Raw genomic sequence first — 26,234 nt, forward strand, 5'->3', positions numbered from 1 at the left:
ATAAGACCCCAGGCTCATTTCATGACATCTTTGGTTAAGAGCAGAGCCTCAGGGAGCATGGTTGGGAGAGGCCTTCCCAAGGACCCTGGAAAGATCTGTCAGCGGTTGGGGCTTGGTACAAGGCACCTTTGCATTGGCGGAGGCTGTAACTCAGTGATTACAGAGGACACACTTTGTGTACAGGGGGTTCCATAATCATAGCTGTCAACATTTCCCTTTTTTAAGGGAATCCGAATAGGATTCCTTGCAAGAAAAGGGAAAAGTTGACAGCTATGTCCATAAACTGCTGCTGGTCAAAAGAGTGGTGGTGGCAGCGGCGGCTTCTGTAGCCATCCAAACGTTGTTTTGACTCCCAACCAGGACTGGCCCAAGACACTTCAGCACCTGAGGTGAACCACAACATGGCGCTCCTCCGCTCCCTGCCAGGGAAGAAGGAGTGAGCAAAGATCTAGATCAGGAGCACAGGTGCGGGGTGGGGATAGAGGTCCACATTGGGACCTGCCGCCCCATGGATCCTGCCGCCAGAGGCAGTCGCCTCACCTTGCCTCCTGGGTGGGCCGGCCCTGCTCCCAACTCCCACCTGTCCCTGCCCACTGGGCATGGTTGGCTGGGCCGGGGAGAGTCAGAGGCGCCAGAAGGACTACGGGACCCTCGTCCCTGGGGAGTCCAGGGGCGTGTGGCGCGGAGGTGGGCGCAGGAGCTTGGGGCACCCGGCGACCTTTGTTTCTCATCGGCGGAAGCTCCTGGCTTCCCCGCGCTGAGGTCGAGCCCTTTGGGGCCCGCCGCCTTCGCAAGGCAAGCCGAGGGCCAGAGGCTGCCCTGTTCTGCTTCTGGCTCGCCCGCGGACCCGAGCGGCGCCTGAGGGGGGAACTCATACAAAATGGCAACTCGGAAGCTTTTCTGCGGGATGGAGGTTGGCTGAGAACCAGACCTCTGGTCCCCGTGACTGACGTGCGGCTCGCCCAATCACTTCCCCCGCCACGGAGTGGCCCGCGGAGCAGTGGAAGGGCAGGTGGACCGTTACAGGTTGACCTTACAATTAACATGCACACCTTGCTTCCAATCAATACGCCCTGTTTTGAGGCGGGGGAGTCTGTCCTCCCTGACGGAGACCACAACTTGAAAGGGAGGAAGGTGGGAACGAAAGGGAGGCCCGAGCCAATCGAACGCCGCCAAGAGGAGCACGGCATGATTGACGCGCGCTCTGCACAATCAGGCTTAAGGGTATCTCGACTGACTGCACTTCTGTCCATTCAGATAGCAAGGTTCCAGGACAGTATTTGACTGACAAGCGAACGGCCTAGTAATACCGAGGCACTTTCAGGAAGCGAGCGTACAAGCCTAAAGGTGGTGGGCGGGCAGTCTAAACCGCCTCGACGTGTACTCTCAAAGCATCTTGGTGGTGGGAGGGTGAGGTAGCGCCTGACGAAGGCGCAGAGTGACAGGTACCGCGTCGAATGGCGCTGGGTCATTAGAAATATATGGCCAATGGGAACAGGGGAAAGGATTGGTGAGGGCATTGCGGTGGCTGCGGGTTAGGTAGGGTGTGAGAAGTTAGTGGCGCTGCTGCTGTGAGGGGACGGAGACGGCGTTTCCCCCTCCCCTCCTCCCACGGGCTTAAGCTTGGATCGGCGCGCGATGCTCACGGACGGCACGGCCGCCCCGACCCCCGCCGGCGATGAGGAGATAGACTCGGTGACGCCCCGCGCTGCCCCGGCCGCCATCGTCGAGGCCTCCACGGCCGGGCCTAACCCGCTGGGCTTGCGGGCCGTGCGCCTCTTCGGCGAGGCCGGGCCCTGTGGGCCGGCAGGGCCGGCAACAACTTCGGGGGAGGCCGGGGCCGCCGCCGCCCTCGACTTTAAACTGGCGGCCGCTGTGCTGAGAAGCGGGGGCGGCGGTGGGTCCGGCAGCGACGAGGACGAGGTGTCTGAGGTGAGAGGCAGGGAGAGGTAGGCCTTCGCTCCCGCCAGGCTGGAGGAGGAGGAGGAGGGGCCGGAGGGTGCCGTCTCGAACGGAGCTCCCTCCCGCGCTTGGGTACCAGCCCCGCCCGTCAGGGTTCAGAAGCCTCCCTTGCAGGCCGGCCCCGGAATAAAGGAGGGTGGAGACCCACCCAGATGCGCGCGGCGCCCCCCACTCACGCCTGCCTGTCTCCCCCCCCCCCACCCGGTTTTAATGTAAGCAGTGCCCCCCCTTCTTTGTTCATTGTGAGATAAAACAACTAAAGCGAAGACAAAACATCGAGCATGTCCCGTCTCGCTGCGCCCCCCCCCCCGCCGCTCCGTACCTGCTTTTGGGTCCGGATGATGGCGGAAGCGCTCTTCTGCCGCGCCGTCCTCCCTGCCCTCTCGCCCGCCCGTGGCCTGCAAGGAGTAATTTTATTATAGAAAGTGCTGATGGCTTATTAGCGTCTCCTCAAGGCTCTCTTTGAGAGATCGGTGGGAATAGTAAATCGCATTTCAAATGCTTCCATCAGTTTTTGGGGACGACAAGAGTGTTTGGTTCTCGTAGTTCTGCTGTGGTAGGTAGACTGTGGTGCTTATTCCAGGTGTGCGTTTTGCTGGCACAAATGTCTGCACTGCACCTGCACAGTAAATAAGGCAAAACTTGAGTATATTTCAAATCTCCATACAAAATTCCTAGAAGTTTAGTGAAGTAACAATGTGGTTTGCCCCATTTACACTTAAATGTGTTCCAGTAGCGATGGAGGGTTATAAGCAAATTGCTTTTCTCCTTCAGTTGCAGTATAATATTTCTGCTTTCTAACCCAATAATTCATGTGAAAGAAAGTATCTTTGACTCCATCATTTACAGTAAGTTTTGAAATATTCACTTGCTACATTGCCTCTGGTGAAAAAGAATTTTTTTCACGCATCTGAGAGAAATGTGGACTTGCAGAAATGCTTTAGAAGTTAGATTGGTCAGAAAGTCCCTGTAAATATACTGTTTGTAGTATCTGGGTACATCTGTTGTAATTTCTTGCATTGTTTACTTTTTTTCTTTGGAAAGTATCCTTTCAACCTTTTCACAACATTATTTTGTAGGGATTTACTCAATATGCTTTTAAAATAAAAGATGCTTTTAAAATAGCATAAAATAAGTGATTTTACTAATAGTTGTAGCAAGTGCAGAGTGGTTCTAAAGTCACCTCTGCATAGCTTACAGGATGCTACTTGAAATTTTAAAGACCAATTTTCAATTAAAAATAGGTTTTTAGCTCTCATAATTGAAGAATTTGTGTTTGGGGGAGGGGGAATCTTAAGATCATTTTTGCCTGGGGGCTTGGGGCATGTGGTATTTAAACACTTTGAAAAGATGAATCATGACTCCAAGAGAGTTTAGTCTAACTAGTGGGTGAAGCAAAGGGAGGGAGGATGTAATGGAGAAATTTGGTTTCTTTCATTTCAAATACAAGCTTTTCATTCCCTTACCTTCATGGCTGTCACTCAGTATTCCTCTGTTCGTTGCACATTCCCATTCTGTTTCAGCATCTCTGTCATTAGGGAACACTTGTCTTCCTCAAAAGTTCATTTTGTTGCTGTCCAAACAGCACCCATGCATGGATTAGGGAGTTTGAGGGAGTTAATTGGGCCTCACGATTGTCCTGTGTCTATTGAGGGCAAAATGAGATGCAACTATGGCAGACTTGTTTTAGACTTGGATCTGGGCAGTTGTAAACTGGGGTGCAAAACAGGCTTTTAGAGCAAAAGAGAAAAGAAGATAAGACCTAAATAGTTTTTGTGCCTGCCTTTTCCTTTCACCCTTCACCAGGCACTTTTCTACCCAACTTCCATTGTTGAAGTTTGGCTGAGGAGGAGAACTAGGGCAGCAAACCCTGGGTAGGTAAATCATGGGTGGGGGAAAGTTCAGAACCTCCATCCAACCTGTGTTCCCTGTTTTGGTCTATAACCTGGACCCCATGCTGCTTATGTGATTTGGCTCCTCTGAGCAGGTTTGCTGCCATCACATCTATTTTAGCAATGAAAGTATGTCCTAGAACACAACCAGCAGTCCAGCTGCTTTCCAAAGAAATTTCATCTATTACTGTTAATCTTACTGAATAAGCTCTAATGAACTTTTTCCAAAGAGCCCACCATTGCTTTAATATAAGGTGTTCATTTATTCTCTAGTTTTGTACACAACTCCTTATTTTCAATTATAAATAATTGGGCGAGAAGAAATGTATTTATAAATTGGAGTTCTCAGATTATGCTGATCAAACTAGGATAGAAATATTTCTATAGATTTATGGCCAGAAAACCTTATCCGGTTGTGAGGTTTTGCAAGTGGAAAAACATTTTCCAGTATTTGGTAGAAGACCTAATTCTCATATAGTTCAAAAGCCCTCTATATTACATGTTATGGAGAAAAGAAATAACTAAAGCATGGTGAAGAATGGCCTGAATTGGTCATTTAAGAAGTTTTAAGAAGCAGTTTTAAGAATATGTCAGTTGTACTAAATCAAAGGGGGAGGGAATTAAGGCTTTCCCCCCTTTGCAGACTTGTGAACAGTTGGTTTGAGAAGCAAAGAAAGGAGCAGAAATCCATTATTTGAAATGTATTTCAGAAAATTGTACTCATATGGAACAGATAAGAAACTTAAAGAGGAAGTCAATTTGTGTTGTGAGGGGGAAATAGGTGCTATAGTTAGGGAAGATTTGACTACCATGATTATATATATATATATATATATATATATATATATATATATATGCTTTCGTAGATTTTCACGGGTACAGGAATGCAGGTTTTGGTGTCTTCGGGTGTCTTCCCGTGTAAGAGTCGGGGTGTCTGTGCGACGTTTCGACGAGGTCTCACTCGTCATCTTCAGGCTGGTGCTTTCGGCTTCTTGTTACTGGAACAGAGCAGAATCTGGTGTTTGAGTTCCTATAAATACTGTTGAGGGGTGTGGTGTATAGCCTCCAACGTTCTGGGCAGAGAGGAAGTTCCTAGATTAGTGTGCCTTTTCTTCTTTTGTTCCTTAATTACTTGAGGGATATCTTGAGTGATTTCATGAGTGATATTCTGAATACCACTGGGTGGGTCATTAAGTGTAGATTAGTTGCTAAAGCTTTCGTGTCTTGACCTCTTGAGCTTGTGAAGAGTTTTTCTGAGAAGATGGCTGTGCTGCATTTAGTTGTGCTCTGGCTTGGCTTCGTGTATAGGGGCGAGCTGTGGTTTTGTGCTTTGTGCCAGCCAGATCTGTGTAGGGATTGCAGGGGGGTGCAGCATCCGGAGGTGCCACTATAGTTTGGCTACTGGATGGAGTCTGTAATATGTCTGTGGAGAGGGTCTGGGTTTGGGTCTGGTGTGGTTGATTGGTGACGGCGTTCTGTGTGCCTCTGGTTCTGGTGTCGGTTTTTGTGGGGAGGGCTAATTTCCAGATGTCTGGCAGGCGGGACGTGTCGTCACGCTTGTTCATGTTGTGAGGGTGTTTCTCTATCTCGATGGCTTCCATGATTATTCTCTTGTGGTGATGTTCCATGTTAAAGAGCAATTTGGAATCTGCAAAATTAATTTCGTGTCCTGTTTCTTTCATGTGTTGGAAAAGAGAGGAAGTTTTTTCTTCTTTTTTGACGGCATTCTTGTGTTCTGCGATACGTGCATTTATTCGTCTGTTTGTTTGTCCAATGTACGTGGCTGGGCAGACTTTGCAGGGTATTTCATAGACCCCTTGGTTTTCTAGCTGGATTTTGTCTTTTGGGTTTCTGAGGATATTGGCTATTTTTTGGTTGGTGCAGAAGGCTGTTTTGATATTGTGTTTATGGAGGATTTTGCTGATTTTGTCTGTAGTGCCCTTGATATAAGGAAGGAGGGCCATGCCATTGTTTTCTTCTGTGTCTTGGTTTTTGGGGGGTGTTTCTTTTTGGATTAGCTTCGTAACCCTGTTTTTCTGGTATCCATTGGCGATTAACACATTTGAGAGATTCTGTAACTCAGTTGTCAAGTGGTCTTTGTCAGCCAGGCGTTTGGTTCTGGAGATGAGAGTCTTGGCTACGGAGTTTATTTGTGCAGGGTGGTGGTGTGATTGTGCATGTAAGTAGCGGTTGGTGTGTGTTTTTTTCCGGTAGATAGTGTGTCCTAGGGAGCCATCAGGTTTTTTGTAGATTAGGACGTCAAGAAAGGGGAGTTGGTTGTTGTCTTCTATTTCCATAGTGAATTGTATTTTGGGGTGTAGGCTGTTGAGATGTGTGAGGAAGCTATATTTATTGCAATTTTTTTAAACAACAAACAAACCACCAAACATATAAAATACCATCACCATACACACAGAAAAAATCAAGACAGAATTAAGAAATAGACAAGAAATGAAAGAAAAGTACATATAAAATGCAGTTATTCATCAATCGTATTTTCATAATCTTTGGACTTCCTCACATCACCCTTCCCTGCGTTCTCAGTCACATTAGTTATAGACAGCAATTTATTACCTTGTTTCAGTTCTTAACTTCTGAATCTCAGATATTATGTCCCAATTTTTAAATGACTTTATCATAAACTAAACTGCTTAGTTTGAACATAGTATTGCTTCATATTTCATCACTTCTTTAGACCTCACTTCTTCTCATAAATCTTACAACCAAATTACTGCTGCCCTGTTACTTTCGATTGTGCATTCTCCTAACATTCATACAATTTATAGTATTTTTGTAAATAGTCTTTGAATTTTTTCCAGTCCTCTTCCACCGTCTCTTCTCCCAGGTCCCGAATTCTGCCAGTCATTTCAGCCAGTTCCATGTAGTCTATCAGTTGCGTCTGCCATTCTTCCAGTGTGGGTAAATCTGGGGTCTTCCAGTGCTTTGCGATGAGTATTCTTGCTGCTGTTGTTGCATTGACTATCATGATTATAGAACTGAAATATCTGTCTGGGGAAGGGTAGAATGTAGTGTGAGGATGGGTGGTTCTCCCTGTCAGTGGAAACCTGGATTCATAGTGTCAGGGATAGGAGGTTGCAGTGTACTATTTATGGGTGAAGAGAAACAATTCACTTACATAGGAGAACACTAATGTGTACTTGAAAATATATTTGGGGTCAATGCAGGTTCTGGCCCTGCTCCACTTGCTGCCTCCTAACTTTTCACTGGCTCCCAAAGATATCTGGGGGAAATGGGATCTTTGTATAATCTGCCAGTGAAGAGTAGAATAGGACTGCAATCTGAAACTTTTTACCTTTGAGTAAGCCCCATTTAATTCAGTGGGACTACTGAGTTGGCATGGTTAGGATTGCACAGGAATTACTGGCATATTTATACCTTAATCTAAGACTGTTGAGAAAAGAATAGATGTGTTACAGTTGTGCTGTACTTTCTTTAAATGTCCATTGTACATTTACAGTTGGAATTCTGAAGCAATACCCTTGGTCTTCGCCTATAGTTTGGCTTGTATGATCATATGAGGCTTTATAAACCCTGGTTTATGAAGCCAGGAATGAGCATCAGGGCCAAGTGCTCTTCAACTTCTGTTGTATGCCACCTCTGGTGTGAAGATCCTGACTTGCATTAAGCTGGAGCTCCTTGTTAAATCAGGAAAATAAGTCAGGATCACAGTAGTCATGCTGGTAGACTACAATATAGAGACAAGGGCAAACTGTAAAGGTATTCTAGTCTTCTGAGGCTCCCGCTTGTTAGATGCTTTGCTGCAATTGGTCTTCTCCCCATATTCATTGTTTTAAAATGTATGAGAGTTTCATTCTCTGGTGTTGGTCTGTTTAGTTCAGATGTGAATCACATTCTTACATTTCTAGCCTGATTCGGCTAACAATGCAGTGACTCTTGGCTGGCGATTCAGCTACCCTTGGATATTCATAGCTTTGGGGGTATACTCATCCAACTTCATTTGATAAAAAAGCCTACAATCCTTGATTAATGGACCTAACTACTATTATTCATACCTGTATTTTAAAGGCTAGACAGCTGGAGTGTACTCAGTGCAAGGGTTGCCATTTGAAGACTTTTTGGTGGCTACAAGTGCAGAACATAGTAACATTGGTCCTTTTAGCAGGAGGTAGCTGGGAGCAGGATATGATTGGCTCTTTTGCATTCTGTGTACAATTCAAGTTACTATGTTTGACTTATAAATCACTTAATGCCCCTGGGCCCTTTACATCCTTGAAAATAGTTGCAAAATACCTTTACAGCAATTTTATTAGGCTGGAAATAAGTTTGTAGGTTTCAAAATTAATTTAGAGATTTCCCTGTATCAAGGCATATTAATCGAGCCATTGACTGATAAGACATTTCCCCTCATTCACCAGCTAGAATAGTTTTAACTACCAAAAGCAAATTTTCAATTTTATAGATAGGCTGCTTGAAATATCCTAATGAGGTGAAGAAAAGGCATCATCATGACCCAAGAACTTACTTTACCAGCCAGTAAGGACTAACTGTGTTTGTGTTCTTGTAACAATTGATCCTTTTATATGCTACTTTAACAATGTTATTTTCCTTAAATCAAATAACACCATGTGCCATTGAAAATAAGTTTTTTTTAAAGCTGATCAAGTAGATTTTGGCCTATTTAATACACGTCTACAGCTCCAGAATTGTTGAAGAAGTTGCTTCCGTCCTATATCTTGAGAATAAATTATCCTATTCTGGTGAACAAAACTTTACAGCATTTCAGCATGTTAGTTTTTTTTGAAAATTCTGAATTGAAAATGTCTTAGTGCCAGATTGGCATCTGACTTAGCATGCTTGATTTGGACTAAAATACTATAGAAATCTAATGTTTTTCAAAAAAAGAACCAAAGCATTGGAACCGAAATATTTAATTAGGGACTAGGATTCAATAATGGGCTCATAATGTAATTTAAATGTTTTATTCAAGCATATTCAAAGCTTTACTTGGAAAACATTTCTGTTGGAATAATTGTAAATATTAACACATGACAACTCATACTCTTATTTATATTGTGTATATTTTAAGAAAAGAAGCAAGGCCTGTTAATGTAATTTATATAAATAAATAGTTAACATAATTGTAAATTTCCATACACTCAGAGAGCTATGCATTTATATCAGGGTGGATTTGATTTGATTTAAATCAAATCAATTTAAATCACTAGTCAGTAAGACTTGATTTAAATCATTTTTCTACAGAAAGACTCATTCTTGCTGGTATAATCTTAATATTTACAACCAGATGAAGGTTTCATTTTTGGAATAATAAATTTTCAGAGTAGTTTTTACAGTTATATAAAAACCACTGATTTGGTTATACTATCAGAAATACAAAGACAGGTAATTATGAAATTATTGTTTATATTTGGACAACTTTTCTGCTGTACTTTATTGGAAGGAGAAAAATAATCATTTCCTTAATAACAATTTAAACAATTTATTTAACTAAAACAATAACATTATAGCATATGTATCCATGTTTGTGAACTGATGTGGTTAAACGATTTAAAAAAACAAACAAACTTAGACTGAGTTTTAGCACACATGAAAAACTTAAAACAAATCTTTATTTCCTGATGAATAGCCTTTGGACTATAATATAACTCATGGGTAGGCAAACTAAGACCCGGGGGCCAGATCTAACCCAATTGCCTTCTCAATCCGGCTTGCGGACGGTCTGGGAATCAGCGTGTTTTTACAGGAGTAGATGTGTCCTTTTATTTAAAATGCATCTCTTGGTTATTTGTGGGGCCTGCCTGGTGTTTTTACATGAGTAGAATGTGTGCTTTTATTTAAAATGCATCTCTGGGTTATTTGTGGGGCATAGGAATTCGTTCATTCCACGTCCCCCCCCCAAAAAAAAATATAGTCCGGCCCCCCGCAAGGTCTGAGGGACAGTGGACTGGCCCCCTGCTGAAAAAGTTTGCTGACCCCTGATGTAACTTAAATAGAAAACTATCATGAGAAATATTTTTCCTCCAAAAGCATTTTATCTTAAAAATCTGATTTGAATTTTAAAAATCTCATTTTTTACATTTTCTTTAAAAAATCATTGATTTTTATCCACCCTGATTTATATTAAGTATGTATGCTTTCTTGGGATAGTTGTCTGAAAAATGCTAATTACTGCATGCCCACTTCATTATTGTATCCATTCAGCATGTCAGATTAATTTCATGAAAATGTTTATTAAGAAATATGTATTTTTCTGAAATCCTCATCATCACTGCAGAATTCGTTGAAACAGTGATAGCTTTTTGAATCAAATTGTTATAATTGTTTCAAAGCAAAATTGTTGTCTCCCTTCTCTTGATAAAACTTCACCAAAATGTTACAAAATATTTTTCAAGTCTTTAAAACTCAGAAATTACACTTGTCCAGTGCTGAATCCTGTTAGAACTTTTGCACACATAATCATTTTTCTTATTTATTTACTCCATAAAATTTTTACCTTACTTGATTGAAAACAAACAAACTTCAAAGGGGTATACAAAAGGATAAAACAATAAAATCAAGAAATAAAACCACAACCATACTTTAAAACATACAACAGTTAAAATACTCAATCTATTCTAACTTCATCTCAGTGTTACATCAACACAACTGGTTAAATATCTTAGAGAATCCTGGCTACCTTTTGCTGCCAAAGTAATGCTTAATGATATTTAGGGCCAGCAGGGCAAGGGGGGAGGTACCATTTGTTAACCAGGGGAAGCAGAGAGGTAGTGACAGTACAGCTGCACATACTTAGAATATCCTTATATTTATTTGTTGCCATGATTCATTTTGTAATTTAATTTGTATTTTAGGCATGTCTGTTCTAATACAGTGGTACCTTGGGTTACATATGCTTCAGGTTACAGACGCTTCAGGTTACAGACTCTGCTAACCCAGAAATAGTACCTTGGGTTAAGAACTTTGCTTCAGGAATGAGAACAGAAATTGCGGCGCGGCGGCAGCAGGAGGCCCCTTAGCTAAAGTGGTGCTTCAGGTTAAGAACAGTTTCAGGTTAAGAACGGGCCTCCGGAACGAATTAAGTACTTAACTTGTATTAGAATGAGAGGTTGACTTGCTTGCTCTCTTGTAGAGGTTTTCAACATTTTTGCGTCCACAGCTCCTTTGACCAACCACATTCTTTCTTCAGCTCCCCTGTGGGATACAGGGGAATCACCACTTACACGCGCATTCCATTCCAGGCCACCGTGCGCATCACTGGGATGCCCCCTCCCCATCCTTACTTGGTTTTGAAGGTTGCTGAGGAGCTCTGTCTTGCTGTGTTCTAAGCCCCAACTGGCTTCACTGGAAATCATTGACACCATCAGTCATAGCCATCAATTTCATTGGGCCGACACTGAGTAAGATTAACACTGGCTACAACCCAATATAAAAGGGTATTCTCCTACTCAGGGAAGACCCATTGGAGGTCAGTGACCCCTGAGTCAGCCATACCCATCAATTTCAATAGGTCTCCTCTTGGATAGTAGTAGTAATTATTTCCATTGCAGTTTATTGCCCATCTATTACCCGCCTGTTTCAATGGGATTCCTCTTGAGCAGGACTCAACACTGCCAGCAACCCAGTAATGATTATGAGGAGGATAAAGATAGGCTTTGCCTAGCAAAGTACTACTCAAGAGCAGAATGAACTGGGCTCAGCAGGTCGAGGCTGCCCCACTATCTACCAGTGGGTCTACTGCCAAGTAGGGCTTACACTGGCTGCATCCCTGGCAGGAAGAAGTTACCTTGACGGGTTCAACCATTGCCTCACTCTTGCCACACTGGCCCCATGAACCATTTGCTTCCCTCCATCCCTGCTTGCAGGCTTCCCTCTCGTCCCCCATCAGCAGCTGGAATCAGAGCGATGTGCTAGAGAGGTACACACTTGGGCAGCACTCCTTTGAAAGTGATCGGCTTCACATAGCACGGTCATACATGAAAAAGTAAAGAAGTTCATCTCATTTGTCTGAGTAGGGAGTTTCCAGCTTTGTGTTGGAAGCCATGTGGCTTTCTTCCCCATCAAAGGAGGGACGGGGGATGGGACCACTTGCTGCATCCCTGGCCATCAGTCAAGTCACCTCAAGGTGCCATGGCACATTGGTTGAAAACCTAGGTTCTAATGAATAGGATGAGTTACCTGGCAGATTATACCAAAAACATAATGATGATGCTTTTGGTATTGATATAAAATATTTGTCACTGCCATGCCAGCCTTAACTTCATAGAATTGCATAGTTGGAAGGGACTCAAAACTACGTACACCTGGTATCCTTAAACAATTATAGTAAACTATTAGATGATTCTCTAATGTTTTAAAGAACTTAATTTGTTTACCATCTTTCCTAATGAAGAGTTCTGAACTTTCAAGCTTTTTGTGCTATTTTGTGACACTTTGGTTTGCCTAATAAAGGTTTTGCATGAGTATGTTAAGGTTTATTTGTCATTTTCATGTTCCAAGTAGCAGGCCTCCTGACCGGGAAGTCCTTGTACCTTACTGTGGTCCCAATGAAATTAGTGCAGTGTGGTTGCACTCTAGAATAGCCTTTGGGAAGGAGGGAATCAATTTAGTTAAAGGATTCTTTCCTGACATAATTCCAAATGAAACTAAAGGGTGTAGTCACACGTTACGAACTTCAAGTACAGTTGTACCTTGGTTGCTGAATGCCTTGGAACTTGTATGTTTTGGCTTCTGGATGATTGAAAACTGGAAGTGAGTGTTCCAGTTTTCAAAAGTTTTTTGGAAGTCGAACATCCAGCGCAGCTTCCGATTGGCTACAGGAGCTTCCTGCAGCCAATCTGAAGCCACACTTTGGTTTCCAAACGTTTTGGAAGTTGAATGGACTTCGGAACAGATTCCGTTCGACTTCCAAGGTACGACTGTATTGTGATCTGAATATTTTGGTTGCCAACACTCCTGCAGAGATTTAGTGTATATCTTGGAAGCCCATATTGCAGTGCAGTGGAGAGGGCTATTCAAGTTGCCTTTTTAAAAAAAACCCAACAACCTGATGTTAACCATTAAGCCTTTAGCCATGTTAAGACTAATTGGTCATCTCTACTTTCTTCAAGCCTATGCTAACTGTGTGTATTGACTATGAGCATAACAATATGAAAGTGTGACCCAGGTGTCTTGGATGATCTGGTTGGAAGGTCTCGACATGGAGTCTGGAAGGCAGAATTCTATAGTCAATGTGTGTTTTAATTGAATATGAGGAAGGTGTTGCACAGTTACAGTGGTACCTCTGGATGCGATTGGGATCCGTTCTGGAGCCCCGTTCGCATCCTGAGTAAAACGTAAGATGCGTCTGCGCGGGTCGTGTTTTGCTGCTTTCGCGCATGCACGCAATGTCATTTTGAGCGTCTGTGCGAGCGGCAAAACCCAGAAGTAATGCTCTCCGTTACTTCTGGGTCACTGTGGAGCGTGACGTGAAAACGCTCAACCTGAAGCACATCTAACCTGAGGTATGACTGTAATTGGAAGGAAAACGAACCCTTAGTCAGCTGCTACACAGAGTGATGGTGAGGGACAAGGTCTCAGGAGATTTCAAAAGTTTGCCACAAAATGCTTTTTGTGACAATTTGGTTGCTCCTAATAAAAATATTGCCCAACTATGGATTTTGGAGGGTTTTTTTAAATGGACCAACATGGTTGCTTTTTTTGTGCTTCAGGGAATACCAAATCTAGTTGTTCAGAGCGGAATATACAACCAGAGGAAGATAAGGGTCATCTTCAGGTGGCAGGAAATTAAGGCTTATATCCCTTCAGCCACTATACTATACTAATGACATGGATTGATGTACTAGGTCAGGGGCCCCAAACTACGGTCCGCGGGCCACATCCAGCCCTCCAGGGTCCTGAACTCAGCCCGCATGGCAATTCCAGAACCTGCTGCTGTCTAATGGGTCTCCCTGGATCTCAGCCAGCAGCAGCAGCATGCTGCTGCAGCAAAGAACTCGGCCCAGACACCATAGGGCGGAGGCGCCTGCAGACCCCAGTCCAGCTCAGGGGAGATGACCTCCCTCTTCTCCTTCCTTCTCTGGCTTTCTTCATTCTCAATCCCAGTTACAAAACTCCTCGTCGTCCATGTGGGGCTTGCTGGGCAAAGATCATGGTTAGATCATGGGGAAGGCAGGCAGGAAGGGGAGAGGTGGCTTTGTTAAAATGCGCTTCTTTTGTAAATCGTCAGAAAATACGGGTCTCAAACATGAGGTGCTTTCAAACTATAGTCCGGCCCCCAACAGTGTCAGAGGGACAGTGAACTGGCCCCCTGTTTAAAAAGTTTGAGGACCCCTGTACTAGGTAAAATAACAAGAATTCAATAGGACTTAGTTCTGAGTAGACATAGATAGTTTTAGTCTTAATGAATAACTAGTTTACAGTTGCATCTGAAGTGGCCAAATAAGGTTTGGAAAAGGTCTGGGAACTATGGGTTGTTTCCAGTGGTTATCCTTCTCAGAGTAGGTCCATTGAAATTAATGACTAGTAAGGTCCATTGGCTTTAGTGGGTCTACTGGGAGCCTTGGATACAACCCTATGATTTCATATTACATAAGTACCTGTCAAATAAGGGAAGATGGGAAACTTACTATGTAGAGAACAGAAATTGATTTTTTCAAATTATTTTTGTCAGCAAAAACAAATTTGTCCTTGATTAAGACATTCAAACCGTTAATTCTGAACTCCATGCCAATCCAAGTCACAATCTGAAAGTAAACATAAACTTAAGTGTTTTCCTGCTGTTCTCCATAAGAAGGTGAGCATAACTAATCTATGGCCATCCAATTATGCTTCTGAATTCTCACTATTAGGTTTTCCCAGGAGATATGCAAAAGTTCTTTAATATTAGAACTTAGGGGAATGGAGACTTTTCTAGCCTGGGCCTTTTTAAGGTGTTTTTTTTTTAAAAAACAACAACAACAACAACAACAAAAAACACATGGCATCTCATGGCCAAGAATAGTGAAGTTTTTTTTAACTCTTGTAAGTATAAAATGTAGCAGCATATTGATCTGCATCAGGGTGTTCTCGGCTCTATTCCTGAACATTTTTGGTATGGCTTTCTTTATTGTTCATACTGAAACTCCAAGTTTATTCATAAATATTGGAGATCTTTCCAACTAAAATAGGCTTAAGACTCAATGTTACTTACACCAACTTTAAATTAAATTTCAGATAAATTGATAGGGATTTCTCTCAAATTAATCTATTTAGATTGATATGTATGAATCCATATTCAGTTTGTTTACTTTTGTATTAAATCTATATACTGCTCTATGATCTAAGGTTACAGGGCGGTTTACAGCATAAAAAAACTAAACTAAAAACTAGTTGAAAGTTAAATGCAGAAACCTTGGTCTATAATGGTACTTATTTACACATCTAATCCCAAATACATCTTCTACACCGAACATACTAAAAAGCAGAATCCTTTTTACTGCTCCTGGTTAAACATCCTTGCTAATCCTTTGAACAGAAAATCTGTGCTTGAACAGAAAACCTATGCTTGTAATGATGCACACTATAAAACAGATGACGTAACCTTTTTTGCAGTGTTTGAAATTCATTGGGCGCCAGGCACATTTTGCTACTCGCATGGGTTCAATTGCGACTACATAGATATTTCTAGGTGTCAGGTTGGTGACTGACATCTCCATCGAGCCAGTTGACTTGTGTGCAGCAAAATACGCACATCATATGCTTCTGTTCTCCCACATGAATCATGGATGCTGGGCATCTTAGTCCTCGATCATTGCATCAAGGAAAGTTAGTGCAGGGCTGAGTACAAATATATTTGACTGTGTTGCAGCCTTTACACAGAATACCCAAATGGAAACTCGGAGACCACAGTTTAAAAACCCATGCCTTAGTGTATAGTTAATACCATTTCCATTTTCACTCTGTTTCTCCTTTTTACATACTAGGACAAGTGAATTATTATAAGAGCAAAGTACAGTCAAGCAATACAGTTTAGATTAGACGCAGCCTTTCTCAACCTGTGGGTCCCCAGAGGTTGTTGGACTACAACTCCCATCACCCCTAGCTAGCAAGGCCAGAGCTCAGGGATGATGGGAGTTGTAGTCCAACAACCTCTGGGGATCCACGGGTTGAGAACTGCTGGATTAGAGGTTTTCAACCTTTTTGAGTTCATGGCTCCCTTGACCAACTACATTCTTCCTGTGGGACTCAGTAGCCCAGTTATGTCACCCCGTGCTTGCAGAGCTGGCAGCCTCTCTCCCTTTTTTGAACACCCTCCCTTGTGGAGTGTTCCCTCAGCCTCCTCTCCTTTCCCCACTCCTTGGGAGTCTTCTGGGCAGCTGTTGCTGCTGTCCCTGGTCTCTGAGCTGCCCCCTACCACTCCAGAGAGAGATGCCTCCTCACACTGCCCCACAGGGGCCTGGGAAGAGGATGCCCCCAGCCTTAGTGGCCCAACGGAGACTGGCCAAAAGTGAATGTGAGGCCAGCACCTTACCTTGATTGGCAGCAGCGAGCATTGCTGGGCCTGCATAGCAGAAAGGCTTCCCTTCAGCATCAAGCACTTAGCTCCCAGGCAGGACTTGCACACAGCAAGCACAAGAAAGGTCAGTGGCGCCTGCCTGCCTGGCCTCCCACTTGTTTCTCCATTCCAAAGAAAGGGCTGGTGGACTGGCTGGCTTGCCTGCTTGCCTGCTTGCTTGCTTACTCCATGGCCACCTCAGCTCCTGGCAACCAGCACCCGTTGGCCAGCCCCAGAGGCACCATTTGCCTACAGTTTGGGGCTGCTGCAACAAATAGCTGTACAAGCCTTTGGGAGGCAGAGATGCAAGAGGGCATTAGGGGAGGGAGGGGAGGAAAGAGGGACAGGCCAGTGTTGCCCACAGCACCCATGACCAATCATACATGGCACCTAGGGTGCCACAGCACACTGGTTGAAAACCACTGGTTTAGATTATAAATAGACATTCTGTTGTGGTGACTGTAATCTAGGTTTGAGGTGCTGTTTGGCACCTAGTTTATACAGTCATACCTCGGGTTGAATACGCTTCAGGTTGAGCACTTTTGGATTGCGCTCCGCGGCGACCCGGAAGTAATGGAGCACATTACTTCCGAGTTTCGCCTCATGCGCAGACGGTCAGAATGACGTCATGCGCGGAAGTGGTGGATTGTGTTCGCTTCAGGATGCGAACGGAGCTCCGGAACGGATCCCATTCGCATCCTGAGGTACCACTGTATATCTGAGTTTTAAACTGTTTTTTTTTTGGTCACTCACCCTTGGCAAAACACGCCCCCCCCCCATCCTTTTGGGTGTGTTCAGAAGTCACCCCTCTCCTCAGCTGTTCTATGCAGATCAGCAGAGGAGAGAATAACTTGCATCCCCATTGGGAAATATGGGTGGAGAGGTTCAACTTTTCCCAAACCTATATTGTGCTGTGTCTGTGTTACTTTATATTCCTTTTGTTGCTGCTGGAAAAATTAATGAGAAAATTTTACTTGATCAGTATTGGGCTCCCAGACTGGAGGTTTAGCCACCCCTACTCTAAAAACATTTTCCATAGGGTGAAATGAGTGTTTATTTGAAGATGATTTAAAAAAATAATAGTGTCATTCAAGTCATCTTGTTCACTGTCTTTTCCCAAATTGGCATCAAAAGCAGAAGGGGAACCATTCTTTTGCTCCCAGGTTTAATGTAATGCAACCAGGCATTTGAACTCTTATTCTGAAATTTTTACTTGTGTTACTTAAACTCATTGCGTCTACATGCTGTAGGCCTGTGGACTGCTGAGAATAATATCTAGAGGAAAATCTGCTATAGCTTCAATGATAAAACTAATCTTCTATAGACTGGTAGTTCTTCATTTGCTGAGTAAGTTTAATTATTACACTTGTTCAATATTGGATGGTGCTGGACTTGAAAATATTCATTCTGTGCTTGCTAAACTGGTAACAGATGAATTTCACTTCTACTCGGTATGTTTCTGAGCACAAGTCAAAGTGTTGGTGCTGATCTTTAAAGCCCTAAACTGCCCCAGCCCTGTATACCTGAAGGAGCATCTCCACCCCCATCATTCAGCCCCGGCACTGAGGTCCAGCTCAGGGGGCCTTCTGGTGAGAAGTGAAGTTACAGGGAACAAGGCAGATGGAACACCTTCCCATCAGATGTCAAGGAGATAAATAACTATGCAACTTTTAGAAGACATCCAAAGGCAGTCCTGTATCAGGATGTTTTTAATGTTTGAGAGGTTGTTTTTATATGTGTTGGAAGCACCCAGGGTGCCTGGGGCAACCCAGCCAGATGGGTGGGGGTATAAATAATAAAATTATTACTATTGTTACCACAGACTCTGGAAGTTTTCAGTTTTACTTTTCAGGGAAGAAAAATAATTTAAAAGTACAACCCTAGGTATTGTTACCTGGTAGTAAAATCCACCTTGCTCTGTGGGACTTTCTCCCCAATAAGTGTGCATATGAATGCCACCTAAAAAATCTGCATTTCTCCAACTGGTTTTCCTGGGAAACTGTCAAGCCAAAGTAGATGATTCGTGAACTGTAGTTGGCAATTATGGCTAGAGTCTCTGAAGTAGTAGAGAGGTTTCTCTCGTCTAGGGAGAACCAAATGTTGGCAGGTTCAGCAGTTATAGGTGATCTAAATTTAGTCTGCAGTACAGTCTAAATTACTTTTCCTTGAAAATGGTTGTAAATTTGTTCAACTATTAGTGTGTGTTCTGAAATTTCATTCTCCAGTAACATTTGTTCTCGAAAATGCATGCATGTAGCTATCAAATATGTGGCTTTGACACAATGTATCCAGTTTTGTTCTGGTTTGGAATAAATTGTTAAATAAAACAGAAGTAACAGCTAACTTCTGTGTCTTCAAACAGGTTGAGTCGTTTATTTTGGACCAAGAAGATCTGGATAACCCGGTGCTTAAAACAACATCAGAGATATTTTTGTCAAGTGCCGCAGAAGGAGCAGACCTACGAACAGTAGATCCAGAAACGCAAGCAAGACTAGAAGCCTTGCTGGAAGCAGCAGGTAGTTTTCTTTTTTCATTTTGATAGTAGTTTTATTTGTGGGTAGTGGAACCACTAGTTTTGACCTTGAGGAACAGAGATTGCTGTGTACTCAGACATTAACAACTTGAAGTTGAGTTTCGGAACACAACTGAGTTTCTAGAACTGAACAGTTTAAAACTTCGTTTGGGATGCCTAAAAGAGTTTAGAAGTGCTTATGCCTAATTCAAGACAGTGAGGCAATGCACTCCACAAGGTTTTACCCAGATGCTGCTGTGTAAAACTATGTTATACTCCTACAGACTGTCTCAATTATCTGAGCTAAGCGATGCAGGAATAATGCTTCAAATCACAGTGGTGATGAGTTCAGGGATCTTGAGATAATATTGTTTAATGAAAAATGGGAGTATAAACAGGCTCTCATTCAAGTTTGTATCTGAATAAGTAATTCATGCTTGGTTGTAGCAGTCAGTGAATTGAGCAGTGATAATTTAAGTTTGCAGTATGCAGACAAAAAGTAAAGGTAGCCCTTTTGAAAATGCATTCCAGTAACCTTAACCAGAGCATCTAGGATGTATTTCATTTGGTGCATCAACCTATATTAATGAAAGGTGTTTCATGGTACATTGGACACAGATATAATCTAGGCTAGTGATTCCCAAACATTTCCCCTATGGACCATTGGAAAATTACTGGTGGTCTTGGTGGACCAATTAATGATTTTCCTGCCTCTTGTAGCAATTTCAATGCACTGTACCAGATAGCGAATTCTTTTTAATTTTATTTCTATTCCTGTTATTTTTTATATTGCATTTTATTGTATTACATTTTACATTCCATGGAGTACAAATTATACAATAAAATACAATATAAGAAATAAAAAATAAAGTAAAATTGAAATATGATCATTTGACTTGGACATACCACAGAGCATCTAAATGAAGTTCACAGATCACAAGTCATCCATGGATCACAGTTTGAGAACCTGATCTAAGCTGATGTCTCTAGACAAAATCATGGCAGCCATATTCTGCATCAGTTGAAGTTTCTAGGCTGCCTTTAAGGGCATATTGCAGTAATCTAACTTGAAGTGACTAGGTAACTATTAGGACCAGGCAAAGATGATGGGGGGGGGCCGATGGGTGGCATGTTCAAGGGAGGATAGCTCCCACCTCCCAATTTTTCTGTTTTCCCCCTGTGCCCTAACATTGGTTCTACATCCTCCTGGCAGGGGTACAGCTAGTATATTAAATCAAACTATTGGGGCACAGCTACCACATCAGCTTTCAGGAGCAGTACTGGATCTGGAAGTGCCCTGAAGCTGCACACCTGCTGCTTCAGGGAAGTGTAACCTCATTGAAAACATGCTGCACCCTGGCTCCTAAAGCATCAGTCCTAAAACTGCTGGCTCTGAATTTTGTGCATCCTGGCTTCAGTAGATTTATTCATGCACATAGTCAATGGAGATGGGGGAGAAATCTAGATCACTACAAAATGTTTTGTTTTTGAAAATGGCTATCTAGTTGTCAGTGTAGATCCAGTGTGGTGCATTATTGGATTAGAGAGACTGGTTAGAAGCAATAATGTTGGATTTCTGGGGGAAAATAAATTGTAAACTGGATCTCTAATTGAAGGTTGTCACTTCCCAGCGTTGTTGTCCTAGCCACAAACCCATAGCCAGTTGTTTTGGGGCTCTTGTGTCCTAAAAGGAGGAGTCAAGGTTGCTCCACATACTAGGAATTTTACTCTTACCCTGTTACATTGTCAGGATTAGGAGGTGACTTGTCAGAAGCCTTTGCTTCTATTTCAGATTAAGCATAGTTGAGAATTAGTTCCAAATCCTAAACGGTGATTAATCAGCTGTGGATTATTGAAACAAACTTGCTTCATAAATCACGGTTTGCAGTTGGTTAGCTTCCACTAACAATAGTCAAAACTAACTGCAATTTGTCTGGGTTGAGATATCATAATAAGCTGTGGTTAGTTTAAGTTGGAAATGAAAGCTTCTAAACTCCTCACATCCATGTTAGAGGAAAGGGGAGACATGTAAGTGGCTTGTCTCTAACTCTAAACTATAGTTAGCATTATATGCAAACAGAACCATTAAGTTGTGTGTAAAAGACTTTAGAAGGAAATGATAGCCAATTTCACAATCAGTTCCCGTAACTTGAAAAATAATGCTGACATAATATTTCTAACATTCTTAAAAACATAGTTTAACACTATGTTAGAAACTCAGATATATGCCTAGTTGCCATTTTTGGGCCAGATGGCTTGAAAGTTGTATTTTTTCAATATGACTTTTTGGTTCCTAAAATTCATTGTGCCGATAAAATATAACCGATAGAATTCCACAGGATGTGTTGGTAGTGTGTGAAAGCAGTCAAGATCCAAGGATCCTCAGGCATGCATCTCCAGATGGTGGAGATGTCAGATGCCATCCTGGTGCCTAGGCATCTTCACTTGGTCGCAAGTGGCCGATAGCCCAGTGCAAAATCCTTCTGGTGAATTTTGAATGCTTGTTTTAGCATGGTGTTTCGGCAAAAGGTACAATGAAGTATCTAGAACACTTCTTAAGTTTATCAGTTATTGACTGATTCATTTATATAGCCACATCCGAGATACCAAAGGTTTTGTCCTTTATATTTAAATTGGCATCTAACTTTAACTTTAGTTTTTTTTAAAAAAAAATCTCCCTAAATTTTCATTATGTCGTCTTTAAAAAATTGAAGCATCAAGTGCAGATGCCGTTGACATTTTCCCATTCTGTTTGTAGTTCAGGAACATAAGCGTTGAATTTAAGGACGCAAAAATAATTATCAACTCCTAAAGCTAGCTTTGTATTTTCCATGTTCTGTTTGATCTTCCTGATATAGTAGGGTCAAAGTAGCTTCTAATTTTCTAGCATGTTTGCAGCTGACAACTTTAACTAATAGTGCATGTGGCTGAAGTTTAAAATGGTGTCTCTGCATTTTTTGTGTGGTTTTCATACTAACCTGATTGATGAACGCACATTCGCTGAAGGGATTGGTAAATTGTCCACTGCCGATGGTAAAGCCTTCGCAGATCCCGAGGTGCTCCGAAGATTGACTTCTTCTGTCAGCTGTGCATTGGATGAAGCTGCTGCTGCATTGACACGGATGAGAGCAGAGAACAATCACAATGCAGGACAAGTGGACAAGTATGTATTGAATTTCTGTTCATCTGGTTTGATTCTATCTGCATTTGACTTGAAAAGCTGAGGATTGTGGATAAAGTGGCTCTTGGTATATCTAATAAAGCAATATAAATAGACCTAGATCAGCTTCTGTCTTTGAGATTCAGAAATGTAAACTGAATTGTGACCACTTTGGGCTTTACCCAGAGTAATATTTCAGCCATATCAATCCGTCAAAGTGATTCAGAGGTGAGATTCTCTAATTGGGTTGGAGAGCTTCAGTAGCAAGATAAGGTAATGTCATGAGACAAAATTGACATATTTCCACATATTAATTGATGAAGTATATTCACATATATGTTGCATCTATACAGTTTCATGCTTACTTAAAATGGGATAGTTGTGAGTTGAGGCAATATGGAGCACAGAGGATGAGGCTTATATACTGATAGGAAAGGAAGGAAGGAAGGTCAGGTTTTACTTCATAGAATATTAAATTTCAAATAGTTGTCCTTGGTAAAACTATACAGGGAAAACTAATTGAATGTGCGAACATTAATACTGAAATTGCTTGCATTAGATACATTCATTGCATCAGATGAAACATGCATTTTGGAAGAATTTGACTTTAGGCATTCAGTGGCTGGATTTTGTTTTTTTTAAGTGACAGGTAGACTTCAAATATCCTTAATTCTCATAATACAGATAAATAATCTGGGCTAAAGTCAGCATAGAGATTAATCTCTCATCATGTTTTTTAATTCATACAGTGTTCACTTAATGACTTGGGGATTTGATAGACAATATTTTCTGTGAAATTTACTGCTTAGCCAGCAATATGGAAGGCTATATTCATCTCTTAAAGTGTTTGGCCAAAATGTTCAGAAAACCATGCTGCAATCTTAGTTCTTCCCTTTATTCAATTTTAAGATTTAAGCTTCTGAAAAAGACAAACACATAATCTGGTGCACTTATGACTCCGTCATCCTTTTACCTATATTAGAAATTTATATAGCTGCCTTTGAAATTGTGACTTACCAGTGCTGTCCTATGAACTGCCACATAGCTATATAAAGACCAAGTGGTGTACAGTCAATTTATGGTATACTTATTTTTATATTTATATAAGCTTTGTGTATTTTTAATTTTTGGTATTTTTTATATAAATGTACAAAACAACCTTTCAAGTTGATTACAGTAAAATACTTCAATTTTGTCAGCCAGAGTGGCAATTTAGTCCTATCTAAATCATCCTGAATGCATTCATTATAAACCTCCCAGATTCCTGGTTCAGGCATCTCTTTCCCTGTTGTGAGTTGCATGGAAGGAGTCCTTAAAGCTCACTCCCATTTTCCCAGATACAGTCACAACAAGAGAACATTGCCTAAGCAGCTTGCCAAATTATTCTTCATGTTTGTTTAATATAATTTTGTAAAGGATGCCAGCTGTCTTTAACATGAAAATTGTACTAAATAAGTTTTTAGTTAATCATAAGTTACCATTTGTGTAATTCATTTCAGCTACTTCCATGTGTGCTCATTGTATTTAAAATGTTATCTTCCAGTCGCAGTTTGGCAGAAGCATGCTCGGATGGGGATGTAAATGCTGTCCGGAAGCTGTTGGATGAAGGAAGAAGTGTAAATGAACATACAGAAGAAGGGGAGAGTCTCCTTTGCTTGGCATGTTCAGCTGGGTATTATGAGTTGGCACAAGTGAGTAAAGACTAGTGTTCTAAACCATTCCTTTAAATACTAAAGGTGTGAGGCCTATAGATAAACTTACAACTTATCCAAGAATCCAAGTGTATTTTTAACCTGGTAACTAGAGGGTGCAGTGCAAACATGCTTTCCTTAACACAGTCATATCAGTTCTTTAATGCTAAAACTTCTTATGAACCCAGAAATAATTGATATGTTTATAAAATGGACTACTGATTTAAAAGGACAAGGCAAATGTTCTGCTCACGTATTCAGTGGCTTTTGAAGGGCTTAATCCTGCAAGGTTTAACTTTAACAAGAAAGTTGAACAAACACCACCAAACATGTTTTTTCTGACTTCTTAGCATATTCCTGGGTAAAGATGAAGTTTAGTAGGACACCTTCCATTTCTGTTATTCCTTGATTCTTGAGCTATTACTCTATGATTTTTGAATGCCTTCATCTGCCCCAGCTGCAATAAAACATGTCTCTCCTGTATGGGTCTCTACAGCCACAGCAGGTGCTGTAACTCTCCAACAGTTTGTCTTCACCCCCAAAGGCACACTCTTCCATTGTCTTCCAAGACAGACAGATTCCAGCCAACTTTGAGTGTGGTGTCATTTGACCAAGAAAGGGGAATAGTAATGACTAATAGGAGGTTAACTTCTGTTTCATTTATTCAGGTACTGCTTGCAATGCATGCAAACGTTGAAGATAGAGGAAATAAAGGAGATATAACCCCACTCATGGCAGCAGCCAGTGGCGGCTATGTGGACATTGTGAAACTGCTGCTTGTTCATTGTGCTGATGTCAATGCCCAGTCTTCAACAGGTAAGTGTAAATAAGAAATGAAAAGCTACTAATAATTTGAGTGCCGATAGATTATTACTGGAAATAGATGCAAATATTTACTTAGGGATGTAGTATTATGTGTGAAAAGTAGTGCACTGTGAAATTTGTCTTTTAAGTGATCACTCGGATAAACCTGAATGAAGAAGTTCAAGTAGTATTAGTGTTGTTGTTTTTTTAAATATTTTTATTGGTTTTTAACATACAAAATTATAAAACATACCACACAATTTATCACAAATACATTCGTATTGGACTTCCATCAGCACCTCTGACAATCCTCCGTCTTAATCACTTCTTACGCATTTCCTAACTTAATATTGCCTTTATATTCTTAACATATCACGTCTCCTTCTCCATTCTTGCAGTATTTCTAATATTATTCCTCACAGAACTTCTTGCAAACCTACAAACGTCGTCTGGTCGTCACAAATACTTTTAAAATAATTCGTAAATTTACTCCAGTCCTCGGTAAACTTCTGGTTCCGCCGGTTTCGGATCCTTCCTGTTAGTTTGTCAAGTTCCGCATAGTCCATTAATTTCATGTAGTATTAGTGTTAACATTATAATATTTTAAAACAGCAACACTGTCACGTTTAGGAGAAATTAAATACCTTGACACTAACTTTTAAGTTTTCATAAAGCATTTCTCTGTAGTAAGAAATATATTCTAAAATCATTGCTCATTGGAAATAACTATTGAAAGTACACTAATGTAAAACTGCTCAAAATGTCAATTTGTAACCAGTGTTTTCTGTTTGGTATTATGCAGATTTAAAGTCCCGTCAAACAGTAGTCATCCTTTTGCCGCACCAATTTCTTAATCTCAATGAATAAAGAGTTAAACTTGCAAAGGCAGGGATATAAGTGACCTTGGTTTGTTTTCCCCTCTTCTCTTAGGAAATACAGCACTCACTTATGCCTGCGCTGGGGGATTTGTTGATATTGTCAAAGTGTTGTTGAAAGCAGGTGCGAATATTGAAGATCATAATGAAAATGGACATACCCCCTTAATGGAAGCAGCCAGTGCAGGTCATGTTGAGGTTGCAAGAGTACTTCTGGAATATGGTGCAGGAATAAACACTCATTCCAATGAATTCAAAGAAAGTGCTCTTACACTTGCTTGTTATAAAGGTAGGACATTTTGAGGGATTGCATTGGAAAACCTGAGCATCCCTGTATAGCCTTCTAAAGAAATCTGCTGCTTGTAGCGTTACTGTGTGTTTAATTATAACATAAAGGCACAGGATGCCCTCCACAATTCACTGTCTGTAATGCCATGCAGGAGGGCAGGGCTGAGGAGGGGAGGCCATGGGCTTAACAGATTCCAAGTTTGGACCAATTCCTTGAAGAATTTCTGTACTCTGAACTTCTGAAATTGTTTTACATTGTAGAAGTTCTATTGAAACTGAGTTTACTACCTTTGAATTTTCACTCTAGAAGTTTTATAGCATTTGATTGGTTGTAGCAATATTTTATCACTAAAATAATACTAAAGCTTTTCTCATTGTGTGAGAGGCTTTCCACTTTCAACCCTCAGATTTTGGTTTTGGGAAAATCCTTAGGAAAATAAAGAGCCAAACGGTTTTTTCTCTCTCCCTCCTCTGATAGAACTTACTAGTATTTGTTAGTACCGGATGCAGTGGCGTAG

The 26,234-nt window shown here is 41.5% G+C and overlaps 1 protein-coding gene across 10 annotated transcripts in view; it reads left to right on the forward strand.

Moving 5' to 3' along the window:
- Nucleotides 1–1,535: 1,535 nt before the first annotated feature.
- LOC309538548 (ankyrin repeat and KH domain-containing protein 1-like) overlaps nucleotides 1,536–26,234 on the forward strand; it is a 96,763-nt gene continuing 72,064 nt past the window's right edge. For 6 of the 10 annotated variants that reach the window (XM_082234123.1, XM_082234125.1, XM_082234126.1 and 3 more), the window contains exons 1-6: nucleotides 1,537–1,932; nucleotides 18,749–18,902; nucleotides 21,905–22,061; nucleotides 23,602–23,749; nucleotides 24,418–24,565; nucleotides 25,484–25,717. In XM_082234123.1, coding sequence (XP_082090249.1) covers nucleotides 1,639–1,932; nucleotides 18,749–18,902; nucleotides 21,905–22,061; nucleotides 23,602–23,749; nucleotides 24,418–24,565; nucleotides 25,484–25,717 — 1,135 coding nt within the window. In that variant the 5' untranslated portion in view covers nucleotides 1,537–1,638. Of the gene's footprint in view, nucleotides 1,933–18,748; nucleotides 18,903–21,904; nucleotides 22,062–23,601; nucleotides 23,750–24,417; nucleotides 24,566–25,483; nucleotides 25,718–26,234 lie in introns of all 10 variants that reach the window. The other 4 variants (XM_082234129.1, XM_082234124.1, XM_082234132.1 and 1 more) reach the window with 3 other exon arrangements.

The sequence above is a fragment of the Podarcis vaucheri genome, assembly GCF_965113315.1.
Source record: "Podarcis vaucheri genome assembly, chromosome: 8".
Lineage (NCBI taxonomy): Eukaryota > Metazoa > Chordata > Lepidosauria > Squamata > Lacertidae > Podarcis > Podarcis vaucheri.